Raw genomic sequence first — 24,726 nt, forward strand, 5'->3', positions numbered from 1 at the left:
TCTCCTTTGCTGGTAAACCCTGAAGCCCAGAAAAGCAGAAGTCAAGCCCTTACATGCTGCTGAGGAAGGCTCCAGGGCTGCGTTCCCAAGCCGACTGCCCGGGTTGCCAGCCTGTCTCACATTTTACATGGTGCTTTCTGAAGAACTTAGTTTTTAGCAGCCCACTTTGATAATCGAATAAATGATGGAATTTGAATTGTATTACAGAGAGTAACTAACTTGGTAGCTTTGGCACTCAGTGTAGCTACCAAAAGTTTGAGCCCCTGCTCTAAGGAGCAGCATTCCCAGCAGTGGGGGTTGCCAGCCTGCAGCAGTAGATAGGCAGTTGGTACTTTGGTCTTGATTGTGAGACCAGGGCCTCAAACCCCTATCAATGGGCTGCTAAATAGTATGCATGACTACAACTCTTTTTTGCTTTTCTTTTCATTCACCTTCATGGACGTTGCATTACCTGTTCAGCAGTGGGACCTTGATGGGATTGAATACCTTTGAAGACTGATGGCTAAAACATGCTCCTCACTGCCACCCTCTATGACACACACACTCTGGTTTTGGTGGGAACTTGAGGCTGTAGCCAGGGTGCAGAGGATACAACCAATTCTCTCAATTTCAACAAACAAGCAAAAGTTTCTAGTTTTGCCAGTTCTTTAATGTAATTACAACTGCCAGCCAGCATCAGTTCCATCTGTATTTAGCCTGAAGATCAGCCAGTTGGTTTTCATCCAGTTCCCCATCTCTGCCAGACATTGAGAAATCAGTGAAGTGGTACTCTGTGATGGATGCCCACAGCAAAGCAGACTTGAGCAGAGGCTCAGTGTCTTTCCACTGCTCCCTGGGCACATTGGGCAGGAGCAATTAAAAGCCTGGCATTCCTCAACTGAGAGTTGTGGAAAAACTTACCTCAAAATACCAGTTTTCACATAATAAAGCCAGGGAGAGGGTTGTTTAAATGAAGCTGTTTTGATGAAGCCGTGCTGACATCTCATCTCCTGCTGACCTTGTCCTGTGTGACCCTGCTGTTGCATCGGTGGCATCGTCCTGCAGTTGGACATCACTGGGCATGCTGCTCTTCTGTCCCAGTTTGAAGCAGGAGTGACTGTCAGCCAAAACATGAGAAATTTTTCATGTCCAGGATTTCATCTGGCTCAGTGGATTTTCTCAGGAAATGCTGTGGAAGGCCAGAGAAACAGGGGTGCTGGATGTCTAACAGTACCTGGTTAGACAGCTGGAAGGAGTGATGTTGCACATTTGTGCTTCAAATTTGTGGTCTTAAATGTTCGTGAGGAAAATAATTCAGAACAGTAAACAACCCTTAATATTGTTGTCATTTTGTAGGCACAATCTGCTGGGTACAGGAGGTACAGGTCTAACTCTGGACTCCTGGAACTGGCAATCCCCACACTGCTTGATGCCCATATGATAATGTTCCTTTTTGTCCTAAATTAAATGCAGGTGGTTTAAGATGTCATTGTACCCTCAGGTCACCTCCAGGCTTGCTTGATATGTAAGGCTCTGCTTCCTGATTTATTTTTGTCTGGCCACCAAAGTTAGTTAATATCTTAACATTTTATACTTCTGAAGGGCAGTAGTGTTCCTCATCAAATCAGAACAATGGTCCTTTGTCTCTGGTCGTGTCCTGATTCAAGATCCATAAAACACAGTCTTGAATGCTTTGCTTTCATCTTAGTGATAATGCAAGCCTCGATGAAACTTGAAAGTGTCATCAAAGGTACAGTCACACTTGAAGTCCTAGGAGGAACTTTGGTCTTGAATCATGTAGACACTTGTAGCAAAAGAGAAAGGTAGCCCCAAAGGAGGGTTTTTCCTTTTTTCCTTTCTTTTTTTTGTTGCTGTTCTTCTAGTTTTTTCATGCTTAAAAAAGAACAAAAACTTGCTTTTCACCTCTGATACTTCCTTTCTGATACAGGCAGGTCTGGAGCTGGAATGGAGTGGAAGTTGCACATTGGCACCCATTGAGCACAGAACAGTTGTAGTTGGCAGTCTGGCCCAATAGTTCTGATTCTTCTAAGCTCACATAGATCTAGATTTGAAACTTCATTACAAGAATTCCAGCGTTGGTTGTTGTTGGCTTACTCACTGTAGAACAGCTCTCTGTTTTGTAGAACAGTTGAGCATTTTACTTTGAGATCTGACATATGTGCTGGCTTTGTACATTACAGTTTGATATGGGGAAGGCTTGTGTTCTTTTTGCTCATTGAGAGGAACCTCTGCTCTCCTGTATTTTTATATGTCCATATATATTTTTGTACTGTTATGAAGGAGCTTTGTACTGATACACCACTAACACGCTGGTTGAATCTTACCAGTGTGCCACAGCAGCGTATTCTTGCATGCACTTAAACCTCTATCCTTGACATCTCAGTCTGAATAGTGGATGCACTGAAAAGCTCCCTGTGCAGGTGGGTCCTGAACTGTAATGAGACCTATGCATGTGCCTGCACACCTTCATTCTGGTACCCTGCAGCATTTGTGAGGAAGGAACCTCCTGAAGTGGTCTGAAATATGAGAGCGCTGTGGCGTGGTCCAGCTAGGCTCCACAGTCTCAGGCTTAGGTTACTAGAGCCTCTGATGGCCCTCTGTACCATCTAGGTGTAGACAAATGTGCTTGACTTCTAGTTGCTTTCAGTGGAAGTTAATATTTTAATTAGATGCACTCTCAAGCAATTTTCCAAGGTTCTCTGGCATGATCCAGCTGGAAACAGGACTCAGGTACCATGGGCTACAATTCCCTGGCATGTCTCCACAATTATTTTATTTGAGTCTTGTTGTTGTTATATACAGTCCAGTATCTCACTGCCACTACTATACAGTTAAAGGGACCTCAGACTGGTTTTCTTTTTAACAGCTTAATACTCAGTTTATCTTGTACTAAATATATACAAGATGTTCAGTAAATCTTCTTGCTGTTATTGCAGAATTCATTCCCCAGGCTTTTGGAATGCCCTTGTCCCAAGTGATCGCTAATGACCGAGCCTACAAGCTCAAGCAAGACTCTCAAAGAGAAGAGCAAAAAGATGTTTCAGATTTTGTGGCCTTTCTCTTGCCATTTGGAACTAAAAGGCAGAACAAAGAACTTTCCAGCAGTAACTCATCTCTTAGCTCAACCTCAGAAACGCCCAATGAATCCACTTCTCCGAACACTCCCGAGTCAGCACCACGAGCAAGGAGGCGGGTAAGTGGCACATCACAATGCGGGGCATGACAGCAGGTCTGCAGAGTCAAGCTGAAGCAGAAAAGAACACTGTTGTGATGGTGTCATATTCATGTTGGTTTTCTCAAGTAGAAGCTGGCCTGTTTGATACCAGAAAATTTTAACTAATGGAAATGTTTCTCTGGTGCTGGTGGGAAAAGATCACACTGTCTCCTCATGTCCAACTTCTTGTTCTTCAGCACCCCCAAGTCCTTTTCCAGAGTGGTGAGCAGCAATGTGCACGATATCCTGCATCATTGCATAGCCCTCATATAGGTCTGACTGAGCCCAAACTAACACATCTTGGCTGAGTTTGAGCTGGACCCATGGAATATGTTGGTAGCAACACTAAAAATCAGGGCTGACTTGGTCTGGGTATTGCCAAGCAGTGCTGTACTTCAGCCATTGAATTCAAGGTCACTTTTCCTAAAGCCACCTCAGTGCCTCAGTTAATCCACAATGTTGATAGAATGCCCAAGGGTGGTAGGCAACTGACTGTATTTGCATCTATTTTAGGGATCTGAATCCGACTTAAGTGACTTTGTGATAATAATGATTCACGAGGCGAGGATGGTTTGCAGACAGGGAAGGGCCAGTACAGTCAGGGTGTGGAGGAAGGCCCCTGTTGTACAGTACCAGCATGGGAGCTGCAGCAGTGAGGAGAGCGGTGGGATTTTTAGTGTCAGTTGTCTGCTTTTTGATGTCTGAAACATTAAATGCTTAAAACCAACATTTTTCAGTTGAAATTTTACACACCTAGCCAGAGAATCTTGTTTGGTTTTGAGGTGGGTTTGGTTTGTTGTTGTTGTGGGTTTGGTTTGGGTTTGTTTCCCTTTAGCAGGGAATGGTAAAAGGAATCAAGCAATTTCCCTTCTGAGAGACATCAGAGAGCAAGGTCAGGGATGCATTCTAAAGGGTCTAGAAATTGTTCAGTGCTGTGGATCCCCCCCAAAAATAAATCTATAAATCTGATGTACAAGTTTTCCATGAGTTATAAGAAACAGAACTGTACCTGATAACTTAGGTGGGTTTTTTTTTTTCCCCCCCAAAGAAAGTTTTATTTGATAACAACTTCTAAATTCCATTGAAATCTCAGTGGAGTTTGTAGGAGTTGCCTATTAGTCAGAAACCTTTGCAAGGTTCAGTTGTCTAGGTGGATGGAAGAAAATTCTTCTAGAGCCTGAAATTCTCTACCAGTTGTCCTGTCCTCCTTTAAGAGGTGTGGGCATCTCACTGGCAGTTTATGAAAGGCCTGGCATCAGACCTGGGGGTTTGTAGGAAATGAGAGTTGCCAGCAACGTTTTTGAAGGGAAATTGGCATTGTCTACCTTATTTCTTAGGATGATGTGCTGGATCCCTGTGCAGTACATTTGATGTTATGGCAATATGAATTCCTTGTTTCAGAAAGCAAGGAAATAATTTGCAAGAGATATTTTTAATGAGGATTGAAACCAAAGTTTTTGTCTTATTTTTAAGCCTAGTTCTCCCCTAGGGTGTTTGTGCCAGGTATGTTGATAGCAGTGGAGAGAAATGGTTGTTTTGAAGGGACAGTAATCTTGTGGTTAAAAGAAAAGAAAATCTGTTTCAAGTACAAACAGTGAAGCATGCCATAAAACTCCTCCTGCTTGTGCTGCATTACCCTTCACAGATTACTTGAACTAATGTCCCTTGCTGTAATCCCAACATAGTTTTCAGAGCTTTCATTGGAGTTGCAATGATTTTAAAGCACTAAGGAAGTAGAACCATCTAAAGAATATTATTCTTCTGTTTCTCTAGTGTGCCTGTGTTTTCTGATAGCATGGAATCACTTCAGTCTCTGCAGTTCCATGTAGTTTTCATGTGGTCTGTGTTTGTAAATCTGTTTCCATCATTTTCACTGATACAATCACCCAAGCTGGAGAAAATGATCAGGTTTAAAAATGTGTGTGTCTCCATGCAGCCTGTGCTGCTGAGGTGTGCACACACAGAGGGATTTATCCTTGTCTTGCACTTGGTGCAGGCTTACAGCAATGAGCAGGGGTGCAGAATGAGTGGGAAGAATTTAGTTTCTTTTTGATATCTAATCTATATTCCTTGCACTACAGCAACAGTAGCACTGGTACCATTATGCTCTTCCCATCCACCACTGGAGGTGTTCAGGAGGAGACTTGATGGGGTGCTTGGTGCCATGGGTTAGTTGTTTAGGTGGTGTTGGATTGGTTGATGGGTTGGATGCGATGATCTTGAAGGTCTCTTCCAACCTGGTCCGGTCCGGTCCATTCCATTCCATTGGTGTCACAACTTCATTAGTTGACAAACTCTCTGCAGCAGTTTGTATTTTCGTACTAGTTTGTTTCAAATGTAGGTGTGCCGTCCTCTTTTGTAGGTGAGATGGTGTTTAGATTTCTCCAGCGGTACTGATGGAGTTTGTGTGTGTGTTTTACAGGGGGCAATGTCTGTGGACTCTATTACAGATCTTGATGACAATCAGTCACGATTATTAGAGGCTCTCCAGCTCTCTTTGCCAGCAGAAGCCCAGAACAAGAAAGAAAAAGCAAGAGATAAGAAACTAAGCCTCAACCCTATTTACAGGCAGGTTCCTCGGCTTGTAGATAGCTGCTGCCAGCACTTGGAAAAGCATGGTAAGAATATTTTGTTTTCCCAGGAGTGGCAGATGTGTTTTTACTGTAGTATAAATAAATGTGCATTTGAGAAGCAACCATGCACTTCCAATTTCAAGGACACCTTTGAATGCCAGAAACTTTCCCACCTGTTTTGTCCCTTTCTAAAGACAGTGTCTCACAAGTGATTACGTAGATGATCTTTCCCAAATGGAGGATCTGTGCTCCAAGCTTGCAAAGTGGCCCATGTAGTATGAAGGAAGAGGCATTTCTTGAAGGTCATTCATCTTGTACTGGAGTGGTCAGCTCTGCAGAACAGCTCATCACACACCCCATGGGTTTACCTGTGCCATGAGAATGAGTCTGTCTTGTGCCAGTTAGCCTGAAGCCACTCTTTGCCACCTGTAGCTCTTCTGGTGTAAGAGTTTTTTATACTACAATGATAGACTTCATGAGAGGCAACATTTGAAGGCAAAGGCTCAGAGAAAGAAAAACCTCCTATGCTAAATCATATTAAGCTCCAAGAAGCTTTTTCCTGTTTGCTATAAGGGTTGCAAGCTGGCTACTGACTTTGTTCCTGGCTTGAGTCCTCCTGCCAGGCCTGCTCTCTCTGAAGGGAATTACAAGCTCCTGCCAAGATTCTTCTCATGTGTTCATGATCATCCAGACACAAGCCTCCTACCAGATTTATGTAATAAATACAGAAACAATAGTTGCTCAGGACTCCTTTCGAGGTGTCCTTTCCAGCCCCTAATGTTCTGTGATTCTGTGATTTTTCTCTCAAATATTTCAGGCTCTGTAGCTTGGCAAAATGCTGCCATTCAATGACTATGTTATCATTTGGTTGCTTTGTTGGTGCTATGTACAGGGCTAGAAGAGTGTTTGATTTCTTAGAGTAGCAGGCAGCACCCATTTCCTCATCATTTTAAGTCTAAATGACACAAGAGCTTATGCCTTTTGCTCTTTGTCTGAAGCACAGCAGTACTTGTTTGTAGCTGTAAACTCCACACAACTCCTAGGCAGAATTCTTCCCTCATCATCGGCCTGACTGTCCTACTTACGTCCCTTGGAAAGAAATTCTCAGCTTTGTCTTGGGAGGTGCTACAAAGCCAGTGGGTAACCCCAAGCACCAACTCTGTCCTGTATCCAAAGGCACAGCTCAGTGCCCAAGTATTTAGTTATTTTATTGCCTGTTGCCTTTGATGTTGGTCCTGGAAATGCCACCTCCAAACACTGAGCAGTGCCTCACTTTCTGGTGGCTCCTGGAGCAGCAGTGGCACTACCAAAATGTCATCATAGGAGTGTCATGGAGATGCCATTATGCAAGTTAGGTGATGTAAGGTGCTTCAAAAATACAGTAGATGGCTTCTTAATCCAAGACAACTGAACTTTGCTGCAGCATGGTAAGTAAAAGTTTGTAGAGAAATAAATTGGGGGGGGGGGGTGGTGGTGTTTACACTTTTAAGTACAGATTGTTTTGGTTCAGTGCAATTTTCAGCAGAGGATTAAACCATTAAAGAGTTGTCTAATGTGCTACACTTGCAGGTCTCCAGACAGTAGGAATATTCAGAGTTGGAAGCTCAAAAAAGAGAGTAAGACAGGTGAGTGGATGTGGATACACTTCTCCTTCGTTGGCTGTGATGCAAGCAAACCTGCTTTGCTCCCCATCGCTCAGCTGGTGGAATTCAGTCTTTCTGGGTCAGTGACTTTATTGGTTTATTGACAGCTTATGGCAGACTGCTCCCAGTCATCTTTTACATCTAGTGAAATCCTTGTCAGTTTCTCAGCAGGTTAACAGCCTCTGTATGTTTCACTCTGGCAGAAGTAGCACAGGGTTGGAGGTCCAAATAGACTACAGTGATGAAATTTTCCAAAGGTTACACTGTAGGGGAAAAAAAATCTTGGCTGCTAGTTTCACCTCAGAAACAGATGAAACTCCCAAAGTAAACCCAAGCTGTAAATGTTTTTTGGAGGAATCACAGTATGAGAAAATATGCAAGTACAGAACAATCTCTTTGACCCTCAAATTGCTGCTCCCAAGTATCACCTTTCTTTTACCCCTCTTAAACTTGAAGGTCAGAACAGACCCATCCAAGTCCTCATCTCAGCCAAATGTTGGAAAAGCAAGAGCAGTGCGCAGTGAGGTTCCGGAGAGCGTCAGGAGTGGGCCTTTCCTCGGCCCTGCACAGTGCATTCTTACTCCCAGAAGCTGGCCATGGGCTTTGAGTTAGAGCAGTAGAAAGCAGAGCTCAATGGTTGCATGATGCTTAGGGAAGGGATAAGAAGTTACAGGAAAACAGCCCTGCCAGGAAATATAAGACCAAAAGGATCAAATAGGGAAAAAAACCCAAACCCAACAAAACAAAGGAAAGCTTGACTGCATTTGATGTCAGAAATAATAGCTCCTGCAAAAACTACCCAGCAGCATGCTTGGTGCCCTGGAAAGTTACTTTAGATAGTGAAATTGTCTTGATTGTGGCTGGTAGGACAGTACAGCCTACTGCTTTGTAGCACAGGGTCTATCAATTTCTATTGCCAAGCTGCTGGTGTAACACAAACTAAAACCCATTTGTGGTCTGCAGAGGCAGTTGTTAGATCAACACTGAGCTAGACAAAATACTGCAAAGAAAGTTGTCTGTCATTTACATTATAAGCTTCAGTGTCAAAACATAGATTGTCATTCGGGGTTAGAGTCCAATTGCATCCTACCTCTAAGGAAAAAGCAGGAGGCTTGTATCATTCCCTTACAAACTAAGGCATGCTTTGAACATCAGTTACTTTCACCATTTTGTTGTATTTACTGTGGTTTCAAAAGCTGAGGAAGTAGAGAGGTTTGAGTATTTGTGTATTCTGTTACATGGAGTAATTCACTGAACCAGTTGAACTGGTGTGTTTTATTAAACAACATGGAAGCATCAGTTTGGCCCTTGGAGTTACAATAATAAATGCTGTCAACATGAACACATGGGAAAGTCTGGATTCAATTAAAATTCCACTCATTTTCTGAGCTGTGGAAAGCCAAGCCCAGAGCTCAGATTTTGGTGTGCTTTTGCAGCTGTTCATTAGTTTTTCTTGTGCAGAAAGTTTTCTTGTTTTGTTTCCCTTTCTCTCCGGTTAGAAAATCCTATTTCAACTGCAGTCTGTTGCAACAAATACCTAGGTAGGTAAATGCATGTGCCAGTGGAGTTCTTGGTTGGTGAACAGGAAGAGAAAATCTGTGCCTATTAAAAACTGCCTCCTTCACCTTCAGTGGGGTGTAGGACAAGGACTCCTGAGCTAGTGTTGGCTGAAGGTGGCTGGTGTGGTACACAGGGATAGCAGGTACCAGCATGTGCCCAAAAACTATACAGATGCTTGAGCAGAGCATTGTTGCTGAGCTTAGAGAGGGCAGCCCTCTGTGCTAGGCCTGGCAACTTGGTGGCAACTTAGCTGGTGAAGCAGTGACCAGACCCCGAGGTGAAAGAGCAGCACAGCTGGAGCTCTGCTCTCCCAACCCCTCTCCCAGCACACATCCGCAGCTCTCACATCTTGAGCTCTAGCGAGTGCTGCACTTACCAAAAGTTCATGTTCCTAAAGTCTGGAGGTATTCCCTGTGAATGAACTCTGAGAGACCAAAAGTTTAAGCTTAGAAACACAGTTTTCAACAGCCATGATAGGATCGTAAGCATTAACTGATCTTGTGCTAGTTAGGGTATCTCTGTAGACCTCACAGGATACCAGGTCAGAAGTGTCATATTCAAGATGTAAACAGCAATTTATGATTTAGGTATTTGGGATGTCTGAATTCCTGTTGCAGTGCTAATCCGTTTCATCAGCTGCTTTTGGGCACTAAGTGCAGGAACAATCTTCTGAATAGAGGTGATTGAATGTGCTCTGCGTTTCCCTCCAGTCTGGAAGAGCAGAGTTGAGCTGGTAATGGAATTCCCAAGTTGGCTGTGGAAAATCTTTGAACACAAATCAGCAGAAGGTAGCATCATGGTAGATAAAGAACAAATTCTGGTCTTCATAGTATCATTTTTCATTGTTAGTAATGACTGATACCAGCAATGCTAAAAGTAGTCTTGCATTAGGCAAGAGTTTGTAGGTTTTATAGAATACCTTTCATACCAGTTATGAAAGTACAGTTTAGGCTGAAAATACAGGGTTCACTGCATTCCGCCGCTGCACACACTCAGGATGGCTGTGCCTGTGATCAAGATTTGCCATGGATTATCACAGGTGCAGTTTGCTTGTGGCTTTGCCTTATTTTGTCTTTTGATTTCATAGCTCAAATTTCCTGTTGTTTAGTAAGATCTGGGTGTGATTACTCTCTGGGAAGGTACATGTGAGATCATGATGCCTCATAAGATAGGCAAAGATGCAGAGTTTTCCAAGCAGATAGTTTTATAGCATCTTGGCTGTTTGCAAAATGAAAAGCTCTCTTTTGGAAAAGGTTCTGCTCTTGGTGCTGGGAAATCTCTCAGGAAAGGTAGGCTTTTGTCCTTCCATAAGGTATGTTGTACATGGGAAAGGGATTTCTTCTGGCTTTGGGACGTGTGGTGCCTTTGAAGGACACAGACTTTTCCTGAGGACTGTAACTGGGACAAAATAGTGATACCTTGTAATGGTGTCTTGTAGCTTGCTGCTTGTTAACTCCTTAGTGACAGTCACTTAATTAATATAACTAAATTAGATAGGCAACAGATTGTGTGTGGACAAATGCCATCAAGTCTTAGTGAGCCTCTCTGCGTACTGCTTGTGCTTAAACACAGTCTTAAACCAGAGGAGAATTCTGAGTTTGGTGGATACTGACATTGCCTTAATAACATTGTACAAACCCATGAACATTTTGAAATGCCATTGGAGTCTTGCTGGTCCTGAAGTCTAACAATAATGCAGTAAGGTGGTGTAAGAAAGCCTTTCTTGCAGTTTGACTTGCTCTCCCTGGTTTCTGCCTTTGATATTGATCCTGCACTTCTGCAGACATTGCATTTACTTGGGCACATGTGTGGATAAAATAATGCCATGTATTAGCTGGAAGGAGAGACTGGTGTTCTGTTGCAGGCTGGTGCAAACCTTAAGTTACCTATCATGGAGTAAACAGCAATTAGACATTAATTATACCTTTGACCTTGCCAAAAATTAGTCACATCTAGTCTGAAAAGTGAAAATGAGTAAATCCATACCTTAAAAGATTTTCTGCTTTGGGATGTGCTAATTGGGAAAACGAATGACTGTGGGTTTGTGTCGTGATGCTTTTCAGCTACGTGAGGAGTTCGACCGAGGCGTAGATGTTGTGTTAGATGAGGAGCACAGCATTCACGACGTGGCTGCTCTGTTGAAGGAGTTTCTGCGTGACATGCCTGACCCGCTCCTCACCAGAGAGCTCTACACACCTTTCATCAACACCCTCTGTGAGCTCTGCACATCTTCATTTACCGATTCTCAGTCGCTTACCTCTTGTAATTCTTTGATCCCTACTAACCATATTCTTCTCTTTCTGTGCATTTAATGCTCTGTCCTTGATTTGCTCCAAATATTTGTGTAGTATAAATATGCTCAGCCTTTCTCATTGTTTTTGTGCTATGTGTGGCCCAGAAACCTGGAACAACAAAGATTTCTCTTCATATACCTACAGTAATATATAAGATGTGAATCACGTTATCTGTTAAATCCTGACTCTGTCATTGGGAGCAGATAACAGACTCTCACTTCAATCCTGCTATCTTGGCACTATTAATGCTTTCAGTTGTTGGAGTTGTTTACTGATCAAAATCCCAGTCCTTGCTTCAAGAAATACAGCTTCATAGGTTCAAGTTTCATCATTGTTAATGGTCCCTGAAGTCATCATATTAAATACTCCAAAATGTGTTGCCTAAGGCCTGAGTACAGACTGCCACAGTCTTAGGAAAAAGTTGAGTTGAACCCTTCAGGCTGCTGCCTGGTATGTGTTCTTCAGATCCTTTGTAGCCATCCTGTCTGAGAGCCTGCCCCTGTCCCACCTTTACCACTGGCTGCTACTACATTTTGGATGGTTGGAGTGAGGGAGTTTGCAGAATGTCTTTCTTTATCTCTAGTTACTTTTCCAGTCTCCCAGTACCTCTGCAAGAGGTGAAGTTCCCAGGAGGCCCATTTAAAATGGCCAAAGCCTAAAGCTGACTGTAATGCTTCCCAGCAGTGCCCTGTATGTGCCAGTAGCTATACCAAAGTTAACGTAGTAAGTAGAAAATTAAGCAGAACTTTTGTGTCCCGTGACAGTGATGGAATATTCAACATGAATTCTGCTCTCATAGGCTGGGAAAAGATCCTAGGAACCTGTGAGCAAGATGTTGACCAATCAAAGCAAGATACCATAACAGTGTTACACTTTGGTATTTTGATATTTCCTTAGAGTTTTCTCTTTTTCTTCTGATTAGTATAAGGAGAATTATCCTTAAACAAAGCTCTTCTTAGGGCTTCTTTTGGGCTGGGGGCAGTACATTTGTTCTGCTTTTAGGTTAGTTGGAGAGATTTTCTTACAATATATTCTTTCCCCCCTTAGTATTGGAACCAGATGAACAGCTAAGCACCTTACAGCTTCTCATTTACCTCCTACCTCCCTGTAACTGCGACACTCTACACCGGCTGCTGCAGTTCCTCTCCACAGTGGCTGGCCACGCGGAAGACACCACAGACAAAGACGGCCAAGAGGTTAGTCCTGGTCACTTGTTGCCTTTGGCTTTGCTTAATCCATGATCTGAAGAGATATCTTTAAAGCTGTGAAACAAACACAGTGGTGACATACCCCTGGAAGATGGGAAAGACTTCATGTTCTTGCCTGTACATTGGCCATGTAGGTGTTTGCTCTCTTCCTAAGGCTCTGAAAATGATGTTTGTATGACTTAATCTGTAAAGCATCTGCCACTTCCTTTGGGAGATTCACAGCATAGTCAATCATGTGGTGGAGAATGTCTAATGTTACCCATCCTTTCCCCCCCACCTTGTTTTATCCTACTGTATTCTGTAGAAAAACCACTCACACAGAAGAGTGTCAGGCCTTAGAGAACATGCTGCTTCTTCCTCTTTTCATTCTCTGTTGTTGCTTTCATGTATGACCTTTGGACATAGCAGTTCACACCTTGGTTCCCTTAGCTTCCTTGAGTGCACTGGGTAGTGGAGAATGAAAAATAGAAGACACAAGCTCCAGCTCTCATCTTGCAATTGACAGACCCTAATCTGTAATTGAAGTCAGGGTCCATCTTTGCCTTTTTTCTTTGTGACCTCCTTACTGTTACATTCTGGACCCAGTTCAGTGGGGAGGTTGGGGTACGGCCACTTCACGGGGTTAAGAACACCCATAGCTGTGTGGTGAACTCCACTTCTGAGCGTCTGCATGGGTGCATCCCCACTGTTCAGACTAGAGAAGATCTGGAAATGCAGGCTTCCCATTTCCTACTAGGAAAATGCTTGAACTGGTGGGCTGCTCTGCAAAAAGTGGTGACTCTGTAGCTTTGAAAGTGTATGGATACAGCGTGTCCCTGGCTGGCAGAACTTCCCCCCTTTATCTGTGCGAAGGATCTGTCTGCCTCCTGCACTGCCTCAGTGACTACTTCTGAGGTTACTTCTGAGGCTCCTGTGAAACACCTAGGGAATTTTGTCTTCCAGATGGAAAATCCTGCTAACTTCTGTCAAATTTGGACACCTTTTGCATTTGGCTGGTTTTAACAGTTGGCACTTTGAGTTTTGCTGCGTTTCTGCTTTAAGTCCTGACTTCCAGAGTGCTGTTGTGACTTCAAGACCTACTTCACTTCTAAATCCCCTTGAAATGCTATTATTTTTGTTCTCAGCACACAGCTGATAAAAAACTACACAACTATAATGGAAAGCATTTAAAAAGAGCAGCCTGTAACATTTTTACTGTGCTTAAAAACCTGCACAAGCCAACTAAGGTCATGGTCCCACTAGTGCTGCAAGGTTGGTTTAGGAATGTATCCAAGAGGATCATATTGCAGGCCTAAATGATGCTGCATATGAGAGCTGGTTTGGCCCAACAGTTGTACTGAAGGCATTTTCATTCCCATTTACAGCACATCAGCTCTGCTATAGGTATTTTGGCAAAGCAAATTTATGTAAGCTACCTTGGCAGTATTGTGTGTGTCAGGGCTATTATGTGCAACTGGATACCTTTTATAGATAATACAGTATTCTGCTCACAATTGTTGAAGCTATTCATGAGTAATTAAGTGAATAAAAGCATACAGGGCAAGGGAAGTATTTTAACAGAATGTTTGCTATCACTGGAGGCAAAACAGCCAAGCTTTGGTACATAGGCTCTCTCCATAATCTTTCAAAAGCCTTTCTCTCATGAAGATGAACGAAAAACTTCCTTAGAATTACTCTTTGAGTTAATTTCCCAGGAGGTATTTACATTTTTTACGGGATACCCTGAGGCTGCCCTTAAGAAAAGACTGGTTGTACAAACAGCCTGCGCACACATGCAGATCCAGGCACAGCCAAAGGCTGCCCCTGGCAAGACTCAAGGCACCATGTGCCTGTGCATTCTTGGTGGCTCAGTGTTCTGACAGTGTTTAAAGAGCAGATCACCTGAAAAACACCTGGGTGTGTGGTGGTGCACAGATCAGTGAGTGTGCTGTACTCACAGTCGTGCAGGGGTGAGTCTCTAAACAAAGAGCCAACATATGACCCTTGAGGTCCCTTCCAACCCTAATTTTATGATTCCATTGTTGTGACTGCCCATGGACCTGCTTACTGCAGATGTGTTTCCAAGATTACAAAGTGATGGCACCAGTTAAAGGAGAAGCTGCTTTTGCTGTCATCTCTGTGCTATGTAGTTGAACTCTGTGAAAAATAAGCCAGGTGTAATGGGTGAACAGTTGTAGGTTTAACTAGAGTGCTCAGTAAATTGCTATCTACCAGAACAGATAAAATGAAATACTACTATGAAAATATTTGGTTTGTACCTCTGATTGCTTAAAAGGCTCTTTTTGCTGCCTCTTTTTGGTGCCACTCTTCCTGATTCTTTTTCTTCTTCTTTTTTTTAATTAATCAGTTCAGCAGATGAAAAAGAACTCTCATGATCGTTTTTTTTTCTTTAAGAAGTGCCTGCAAGGAATACTGAGTCAACAGCTGAAATGCACTTGCAGTCTTATATAGTCAAACTGCTGGCATCATCTTCTGCATTCCCAGAATAGCAACCAAGTGGAGACACAGAGGAAAAGCACATGACCCCTGCTTTCTGCTCTGTTAAAAGAGCAGAAGGGGAAAAAAGGTAGTCAAGTCACAAATATGACTGGACACTTTTATTTGATAACCTATCTGGAATATTGTTCAGATAAATCCTGTCTAGTCTAGTAAGTATTACTAGCTTTCTCCTTCAAAATCAGGTTGCTATTACTTCTTTTTCAGCCCAGAGTTGAAAAAACAAACAAACCCACCCACAGTAAAACAAAACAAAACCCCCACACACAACAAGCAAACAGTTGGCATATTCCAGGGAAAAGGCAAAAAGAGAGTAAAATGTTAATAAAAAAGAGCATACTTCTTAAGTAGCTAGCCCATTGAAACAGGGGAAACTCTGCTTTTGCCACACTCTCTCTGCTTCAGATCATGAGTGCTGCTTGAGAAAGCTCCCTGTTCCCAGTACGTGGTCTCAAGATGTGGTAATGTGCTGAGGTGGTGAAGTAGGAGGGCGTTTGCTGAGCTTCCAAGGGAGCTAAGGGTGGGCAGCAGGCAGCACTTCTACCTTCTGCTCCTTACAGCCAGAAAATCACAGTGCTTGTTGCAGAGGTGTCCAAACAAGACTAAAAGTTGTTCATTTTGATTTGACTAGCACTCAGGTTTGGTTTTGATGAGTGAAGCACCTGCCAAACTGGGGAGGTGGGGGATGGTGTGCATGTACAGATCTGTATGCATGAGACCCTTGGAGAGTCCACTTCATTAATGTTCTGTTTTCTAGATTACTGGGAACAAAATGACATCGCTTAACCTGGCTACCATCTTTGGCCCTAACTTGCTGCACAAGCAGAAATCTACAGACAAAGAGTTCTCAGTGCAGAGCTCAGCTCGAGCTGAAGAGAGCACTGCTATCATCGCTGTGGTACAAAAGATGATTGAGAACTATGAAGCCCTTTTCATGGTAGGTGGATGTTTCTTCACATTACTCCTATGCATTTTTAAGTTAAATGAAGAAATACCTCATTGGTATCAGTGTAGAACAGGATGACCTAAACTGTGGAAATTGCATTAAGTGAGGACCAGTTATTATGGGTAGAAAAAGTAGCCTTCTGTCAAGGGGAATGCTTTGCTGTAAGCAGTAATATTAAAAATGTCTACTTGTATCTTGCATGGAACAATTTCTGTGTGGAAAAGAGTGTCTCAGAAGACAGAAATCTATGAAATCTATGCAAATTGTGGGGTTGCCTGTTGCTGAGCAGGGAGGCTGTATACTGAGCAATGTACCAGCATTGTTCTTTTGAAGGCAAACTGGAAATGACCTCTCATCTCTCAGATTTGGGAGCCAAGGAGCCAGTTTTTCTTCAGGAAGTAAGACATCCTTGGTTAATTTAAGGAATAGCCTCCCCTAAAAAATGTTTCTTGTTGGTTGATTGAGGAGGAAGGACAAAGCTTTCTTGGTTGTCAGCTGGACAAAAGGAGTAAAGCATAAATCTGTGTTGTTCTTGAGCTCCTTTCTGTTCCATTGATGCAGCAAGGAAGTAATTCATGAAGGGGTGACCTTGAACTAGGAAAAGATACAGCTGAGTTAAATCACTGCTCTGTCTTGCTTTTAGTCGACAGACATGTCTTAACAAAAGCAGTATCTTGGGAAAGGTGAGACTAGCTGTGATTGCTGTGTCCTGCTACTGAACAGCACTGTATCTTACACTGAGAAGATGGGCTCCCAAAGCAAGAGGAGAAACAGTATCACAGTATCACTAAGGTTGGAAGAGACCTCGAGGATCATCGAGTCCAACCTATCAACACAGACCTCATGACTAGAAACACTTTGAAAAACTCCATTAGTGCTCCAGCAAAACTGGATGGGAGCAGATGGGCAAGGGTGGACTGCAGACAAGTGGGGCTGTGAAGATGTGTGCCAGATTTCAACAGGGCAAAGAGCACAAGAAAGCAGTCATGAACCTGCCCATCAGTCTTGGCCTCAGATAAAGATCTTTGTGTTTTTCTATGTTCCCCCTTGCACTGCCCTGCCTGGCATTACAGCTGCTGCCTTATGCCTATTCTTGTTCCAGCAAGACACTCAACAATCTCTCTCTCCTTTTTTTGTTTGTTTTGTTTTCTTTTCTTTTTCCTTGATAATGGTTTTCACAGTTTGGGGAAGCTTCAGGTGCTATTTTTATCCTTCCTCAGCAGGAAAATGACAGACCTGCACTCTCGTGCAAAGGTCTGCAGGCTTGGAGTGAGGATGACACTAACAAGTGTGAAGTGATGCTTGAATGAGAATATTTGCAGTACTGGAAGCTTTCTTCTGGTTCTTCTCTTTCAGAAAATTGTACAGCACAGGCACATATTCCAGCTTTCAGTGTGGAAAGGGTGGGGCTTAGGACCCTTGGACTGGCCTACATCTGGTCCCTCTTAATTGTGGCAGATTCATTCCTTTATCTCTTCACATCTTACATTTTTCATCTGAAGGTTAAACAGAATGGGGGGGAGGGGGAAAGGAATTATCTTTTGTTTGCAAGAGTATCTTCTCAGTTTGTGGTGGGAGATTAGAATTGGATTTCAAAATAAGAGGATAGCTGCAGGTGAAAGACAAACCTATCTCAGGTGCTCTCCTGAAAGCTGAAATACCCTGACATGAGACTTACAGAAATGCCTTAACAGCTGAGTGTCTCCGGGTGCTTTCACTCTTCCCGTTGCCATAGTTGAACAAATAACACTGTAAGCTCTGCCTGGGTTTTGGGGTATGTCTAGACTCACACATGGTACTTGATCTCTAGGGCTGTATCAAGTTCCTTACAGTTAGTGTTGTACGAAACTTCTCCCAGCATTTACTTTCATCTTTTCCATGTTTTCGTTGGCAGCACAGGAAGGCTTTTTTACTTCTGAAGGTAAATAGCCAGTGCATCATTTGGTAGTACATGCACTGAAAGGGAAAGACTTGTACCTCCATTTGCAATAGAACTCTGCTCATTTGAAACTAGGCAGCAGCAGTTTGTTTTCCAAACCCCTAGGAGTGGGGCCAAACCAAAGTGCTGTTTATACCTGGCATTTATGCCCTTCACAAAAGGGAAAACATCTGGAGTGGAGTGTTCAGCTACAGCTGCGACATACATGCAGCATAGCGCTGCTGAAGGTGGTTTTGTGTTTGGGGGTGACAGGGGTGGGTCCTGGTCCTTTTGTTTATGGGAAGTTTCTAACCTCTGATGGGCTTCAGCATTGAAACTGAAGCATCATTTGTGAAATAAAACCTGGGCAATCAGGATGTGTTGTGGCACCCAGACCACAATACCAGAATGAATCTGATGTAGTGTGGGTCAGGAGGGTTCTCTTTGTCACAACCACCCAGGATACTGGAAACCTTTTACTAAGCAGTTATCATTGACATCAGTAATATACAAACATGGATTTTGTGCAGATGATGGAGGCTGGTCTTGCTTCACTGATGTTAAGGCCTTTCATATCCAATTCTCATCCATTTCAGTGAGTCTCAGGAATGCACTGAAACATTTGACAGGAAATGTAGAGAGGAGTATTCTTTGCCAGTCTTTCAACTGTGCCCAGCAGCTCAATGTGGAAAGGTACAGCTCAACCACACTTTACCTCTTAGTTTGACTTAGCATGGAGGATTGAGAAGAGCCCAAATCCAGCCCTGCTGCCAATAAGCACTACATACTGTCTGTGAACTTCTTACACATTCTTATTTTTAGTGTTGGAGGCTCCTGTGGAGGCAGTCACATGCTGCCTCTCTGTGCCATGTCAGCAGAGAGAGCACAAAGGAGACATTTCAAGGGTCCCTCCCCCCTCCTGTGTCAGTATCTTTGACTATCATGTAGCAGAAGTCTCAGAACATCTCCTGCACTATTGGAGTCCTAATAACCCTAGAGCCCTCTGATCTGTCCCAGTGTGTGCTTGACAGCTGTTATTTCAGTAGTGTCTTGGCTTAACCTTCTGTCCCTGAATGTTAAGTTCTTGTCCACCTATTCAGCCACAGCTACCAATTAAACAATTGATTCAATGATAGTTACTGCAGCTCTGTAACATCATCCTGAGGTACCAGTGTAGCAGTTCTCTGTAAGTGTTAAGCTTATGATTACATGGATATTATTTCCACACTTGGAAGGTAGTTAGCTAAACTGAAGTAAATTGTTGCACAGGAGGAAGCTGTAAAGCCAGGAGACAGCTAGCAAGGAGACCATCAGGACAAATCCAGCTGAAGAATCATAGAGTAATATGCTGCTGCTCACTCAGATGGAAGTCCTGTAACTCAGTGTAAGTCTTGAGTTTTGTAGAGGCCTTCAGTAGGAACTGAACTTCCTGTTGGAACCTTTTCAGATTTGTTTTATGGAAGGCTGATTTTATCCTTTTCTCTTTTTGAATGACAAAACAAAAGTTTGTTTTTCTGGCAGAGCTGTCTCAGTGGATTCTGACAGGTTTAGCAGTGGCATACAAAGCTCTACATTAAACTGCATACAGAAGGGTGTGTATTCTTTACCCTCAAACTTACCTGGAGCTTGCCCTACTGTGTGGGAAGGCTGTCTGAATGGCAAAGCTACTGCACACCACCTTTCCAAAGATGTATTCCTGCAAAGAGAAGATAATTTATTTGAAGACCAGTATGCCAGTGGCCATCAGTAAGAGATGTTTTTCAGCTTAGAAGCTAACCACAGATTTTTAGGAAGGAATATGTGGTCACACAGGTTTCTGATAGAGATTTCAGGTCACTTGGCATTCAATGATGCGTATCTTCATTTATTTGCAAATTATTTCCTTTTTTGAAGTATGTCTTTGTCTGTAACTTGACTCCCTAAATACCTTCCAAACTGAGGTGTTCCCCTGAGGAATCCATTGGTAATACTATTCTTATTTCCCAGAAATGTCAGGGAGAACAAATGGCCCATGCAGTGTGACCTGAAGGTCAGGAGATGTGGGCTCTGACAAATTGCATCCAGAAGCACATTGCACAGTTGATGACCCCTTGCTGAGACTGTCTTGCCTCCAGCTCCATCCGTCATGAGTGAGCCTGGGCTGCTAGTTCAAGTTTCTCAGAAGTTGCAGTGCTTTGAAAGTTGAGTTGAGTACTCCACTGTGGTGTGGGCAAACTCACTTAAAGATCAACAAGACTTGTGTAAACCGCGGTTGGAAGCACAAAGTTTACTTGGGCAAGTTTGAGAGTGTCCTTCCTGCCCACTGCCTGAGAGAGATGCTGCTGTATCCTGGGGCAGCTGAAGGTACCAAGTGTTTCTTGAAGGTTCTCCTCTGTATTAAGTGGGCTAGAGAGAATTAGCCAATTGGAAGGCCAAACTCCAAAGAGGATGATGCACATTCTGGCTGAGCCTTTCTACTACTTGAAGTCCAGAGTGGCTGGAGATCCAACAGGACCCACTTGTATGCCTGAGTTATAGACAACTGAACTCTCTAATTCCTTGAGTTCTGACTGAAAATAAGCAGGAATTTAAATGCTTCCAGATCCCAGGATTTGGCCTTTTGGATACTTAAACATTCAAAGGTTATAAGGCTTCCTTTATAAAAATGTTGTGCTTTGGTAGCTCCCACTGAAATGAAGCAATTGAAGAACTCCATAGAGCAGATACCACAAGATTTCCCTAGGAGAAGGACATAAATAAGTCAGATGCCACAGAATCACAGAATCTTAGAATGTTTTGGATTGGAAGAGACCTTTAAAGATCATTCCAAGTTTATGGAGTGAGCAGAGACATCTCAAACTAGATCAGGTTGCTCAGAGCCCTGTCAAACCTGACCTTGAATGTTTCTACTGGTGGGGCTTCTAGCACCTCTCTGGGCAACCTGTGGCTGTGTTTCACCACTCTCATTGTAAAAACTGTATTCCTTATATCTATCCTCTTGCCCCCTGTCCTGGTGCAATGTGCCCTGATAAAAAGACTGTCCCTTTCTTTATTATAAGCTCTCTTTGAGTACTGAAATGATGCAATTAGGGCTCCTTGGACCTTTCCCTTCTCAGGTGGAACAATACCAACTCTCTGAACCTTTCTTCATAGAAGAGGTGCTCCATCCCTCTGATCATTTTTGTGACCCTTTTCTGGACAAGCTCCAGCAGGTCCATGTGCTTCTTGTGCTGAGGACTCCAGAGATGGATGAAGTAACTCCAGGTGGAGTCTCACCAGAGCAGAGGGGGCAGAATCACCTCCCTTGACCTGCTGGCCACGCTTTTGATGCAGCCTGGGATACAGTTGGCCTTCTGGGCTGTGAGCGCACATTGCTGCCTTATGTCCAGCTTTTCATCCACCAGTACCCCCAAGTTCTTCTCAGCAGGGCTGGCTTCAATCCCTTCATTTCCCAGCCTGTATTGTTATCAGAGTTTGCTTGGAGTCAGGTGCAAGACCTCGCACTTGACCTTGTTGGACCTCATGATGTTCACGTAGGCCCACTTCTCAAGTTTGCCCAGGTCCCTCTGGATGGCATCATCTACCTCCTATGTGTTAACTGCACCACTCATCCTGCTGTTATCTGCAAACATGCTGAGGGTGCTCTTCATCCTGCTGTGTCATTGATAAAGGTTGGAAATCTGTAATGCTTCCAGTTTTTTTGATTGAGGATGTGAGGTGAGGACCTTCAACTGGAGCTTTTGAGATCAGTGATACATCAGTTGTCCTGCTGCTGTCATCAGATATAATACTCAGCTGGGTACCAGAGTAATCGGTGTTCCATGTCGCACAAAGTGATCTTTATTCCATTTTAACTGCTGTTACATGAAAGTTCTCTCTTAAACAAAAGCATCTGAGTATTTGTTTTGTACTCCATGTCAGTATATCTCTGCTTGGACTTTCAGATTAACTCTAGCACCGAAGTTAATACACGTGCCAGAAAGAAAGCATCTGAATGTTTGTTTTATGTAGTCTATGCAGATATGTCTGTGCTTGGTCTTTTAGATTAACTGCAGCACCAAAATTAATGTATGTGACAGAATGTTAACTCTCCACCTAAGTGCTTTTTGTTGTCTTCATAGGTTTCCCCTGACCTACAAAATGAAGTCCTTATTAGCCTACTAGAGACTGACCCTGATGTTGTAGACTATTTGTTGAGGAGGAAAGCTTCCCAGTCATCGTGAGTAATCTGTTTTTTCATCATCCTTGTTCCTACTGGGAATTTCTATCTCCCACTGGATGTGTTCAAAAGGTTCTAGTTTTCCACATCTCTTCTGCACTGTCTACAGTGGAGTAGAAATAATCCTCCTCATCACACAGACTGTGCCAAAGAAATCATGACTCTTGTACAGCGTTTTCTAAAGACAGATCTTGTTTCCTGATTCAGAGGAAAGATTGTGTTCTGCTGCAGGGAACAGCATGACATGTACATAAAACTATTCAGTGCACTACTATCTGACAGGATGTATTCTAGTGATCTAGTGGTTCATGTCTTGGGTTAACTGTTGTAGTCTTCAGTAACAGGAGGTGTGTATTACACTGCCCTTGAAGCACACCCTAGAGTGCCTTAACACAATCACAGCTAGCCCTTTGGCTGGTTCATTGTTCTTTTCCTATTGTATACACATAGGACACTGTAAACAAGTCAACTGCCACAAGAGCAGCTTTATGGAGACTCTTTGGGTATTATTTAGTTTTCTGCTTTGTTAAAGATCTCAAGAGAAAAACAACCCACACTGGTCACTCTTGCAGTTACGACACATAACATATTCCAGCTCTGTGTACGGTGGATGTACGCCTGCACCTGTGTGCCTTAACGCTGTGAGTTTGAGCTTTTGGATTAACGGGATTCCCGGGACACACAGTCATTGCCTTTTATTCTAGTGCCAGACCCCAAAGTCACAAAGTCTGACAAACTTCTCTAAGGAATTTTTAAGAGGTTTCCTAGACTCCCTTGGACAGATTGGACTTTGTCTTCCTGTGTGTGTGGAAAGTGCCTAGTGCATTCAGAATGTAACTAAAACTGGGTTTGTACAGGTGGTTAGTGACAAAAATTCTCTCTCCTTCTGAACCTCTTGGAATTGGAGGTGATGTAACAGTGTGCCTGGCTTTAAAGGAAGAGGTATAAAAGAAATAGTATAATTAATAGATGGAGAAAGAGCTTGCTTCAGTTATAAGAAATGAGCCACATGCAGAATATTATCATGTGTTGTAAAGGATTTTATTAGTTTGTTGACTTAACCACATAACACACAATGCAGGAGCAAATTGCTTTGGGGTACCATGTTGTGTACCACAGACATGAGATCATTTCAGCTGGTTTATGTCTGACTGAGAAGTAACTGTGCTTGTATTTAGATCACAATAAATGCAGCATACTTAGAGGTACGTTAGCTGTCTTTGCACTTGTTTCACATTTGCTGTGAGCCAAGACCACAGTTCAGAGAGACACTACAAATCACCTGGCGTACAGTAAAGCCTGTGTAGAGACTTCTTTCTTTAAACCCTCAGTTTGAAATGGTCATATTGCTTCTAACTCAAGCCAATAAAAACCTTCATGCTGGGTTTCACCATCTATGTAATATGAAGACATAAAACTGCATCTCACGTGTGGCTATATATATCAGTTGAGCATAAATTTGCCACAAATCACCCTGGATGTTACAGAGCGTTGTTAGATCCTGTTTCCTTAAATTAACTGACCTTCCCTTCAGCCTTCTTACTTTTCAGCCAGCATGCACACCTACAGGGGAAAATGGATCTGTTCTGCAAAGCTAGTCACAACTGACAAAGAGGTTCTTGTAAGACAAAGTTATGAAACCAAATAGGAGCCTTCAGCCACACTAGTACCAATTACTTGTAGTGGGCAGATGAAGTATCACTGAGATAGGAAAACTACTATCTGTCATTTTTATTCTACTCTGCTATCATGTAAGTGATTTATTCTTAATGTTATGAGCGATGTTTTCACTGTGATTACAACTTCTTGATGCAGATATTCCAGGCAATTAAAGGGAATGTTGTTCAGTGTGATTGCTAGGAGTGTGATGCTCTTAAGAGATTAGACTTTTTCGTAATCTCAATCTTGGGGTGACGTATTTGTTAGGTATTTTCTCTATAACAAATGTGAGGCAGCAGACAACAAGGAGATGTGTGTCTTGATTTGCTAAAAATGAGCCACCAAAATACATCCTTACTGCTTTTGGAAATGTCCTGGTCAAGATCCAAATTTGGATCTGTGGAGCAGAAAACTTTGCATGTTCTTGACACAATCTTCATCAGAGAAGCTGGTTGGCTGCACAGCATAGAGTTATGGAATCCACTTCAAGACTTTATTGTCATATGAATCGCTCTGAAGGTCCTGCTTCTGCAATTGCCCTCACATCTCTGCTTTTGATGTCATTACAAATGCTTTCTTGGCTCTGATCTAACAGAGAAAACACCATCTGGTCCTCCACAGAGGAGGCCAAATCAGATGTTCCTCATCTGTCAGTTCTCTTAAGAGCTGAGCATCCTGAGTGGTGTGTCAAGGAGTCTATGGAAGTCATTCATGGTAAAGCACGAGCTGCCACTGGCAGCAATTATGAAGTGTGCTTTTGTGGATTACTTCTCAACTTTTTTCTACATGGGCTTGATGACAATGGGATTTGAGACTTCCAGCTGTAAGATGAAGCGTCTTTAACACAAAAATAAAACATGTTTCTTATGATGTTATGATGCTTATCATGTTTAGTAGTCCTCTTAGAGTCCTCTTGGAGTAAATGGGCTTCAGAGTTACAGAATTTCCAGGTATTTTTGGGTGCTGATGATAGGTTTCAATCCATCCTAAACTGTGGCCCAAAACCTGAGCCATGTG

The 24,726-nt window shown here is 42.9% G+C and overlaps 1 protein-coding gene across 5 annotated transcripts in view; it reads left to right on the forward strand.

Annotated features, from left to right (window-relative positions):
* ARHGAP6 (Rho GTPase activating protein 6) overlaps positions 1-24,726 on the forward strand; it is a 253,876-nt gene that overhangs the window by 221,545 nt on the left and 7,605 nt on the right. For all 5 annotated transcript variants that reach the window (XM_068163138.1, XM_068163140.1, XM_068163141.1 and 2 more), the window contains exons 4-10: positions 2,937-3,193; positions 5,637-5,832; positions 7,357-7,412; positions 11,054-11,204; positions 12,332-12,480; positions 15,746-15,925; positions 21,953-22,050. In XM_068163138.1, the coding sequence (XP_068019239.1) occupies positions 2,937-3,193; positions 5,637-5,832; positions 7,357-7,412; positions 11,054-11,204; positions 12,332-12,480; positions 15,746-15,925; positions 21,953-22,050 (1,087 nt within the window). The remainder of the gene's footprint in view (positions 1-2,936; positions 3,194-5,636; positions 5,833-7,356; positions 7,413-11,053; positions 11,205-12,331; positions 12,481-15,745; positions 15,926-21,952; positions 22,051-24,726) is intronic.

Source organism: Melanerpes formicivorus, unplaced genomic scaffold (assembly GCF_026170545.1).
Source record: "Melanerpes formicivorus ecotype bairdi unplaced genomic scaffold, bMelFor1.0.p_v2 SCAF_70, whole genome shotgun sequence".
NCBI classification, from domain to species: Eukaryota; Metazoa; Chordata; class Aves; order Piciformes; family Picidae; genus Melanerpes; species Melanerpes formicivorus.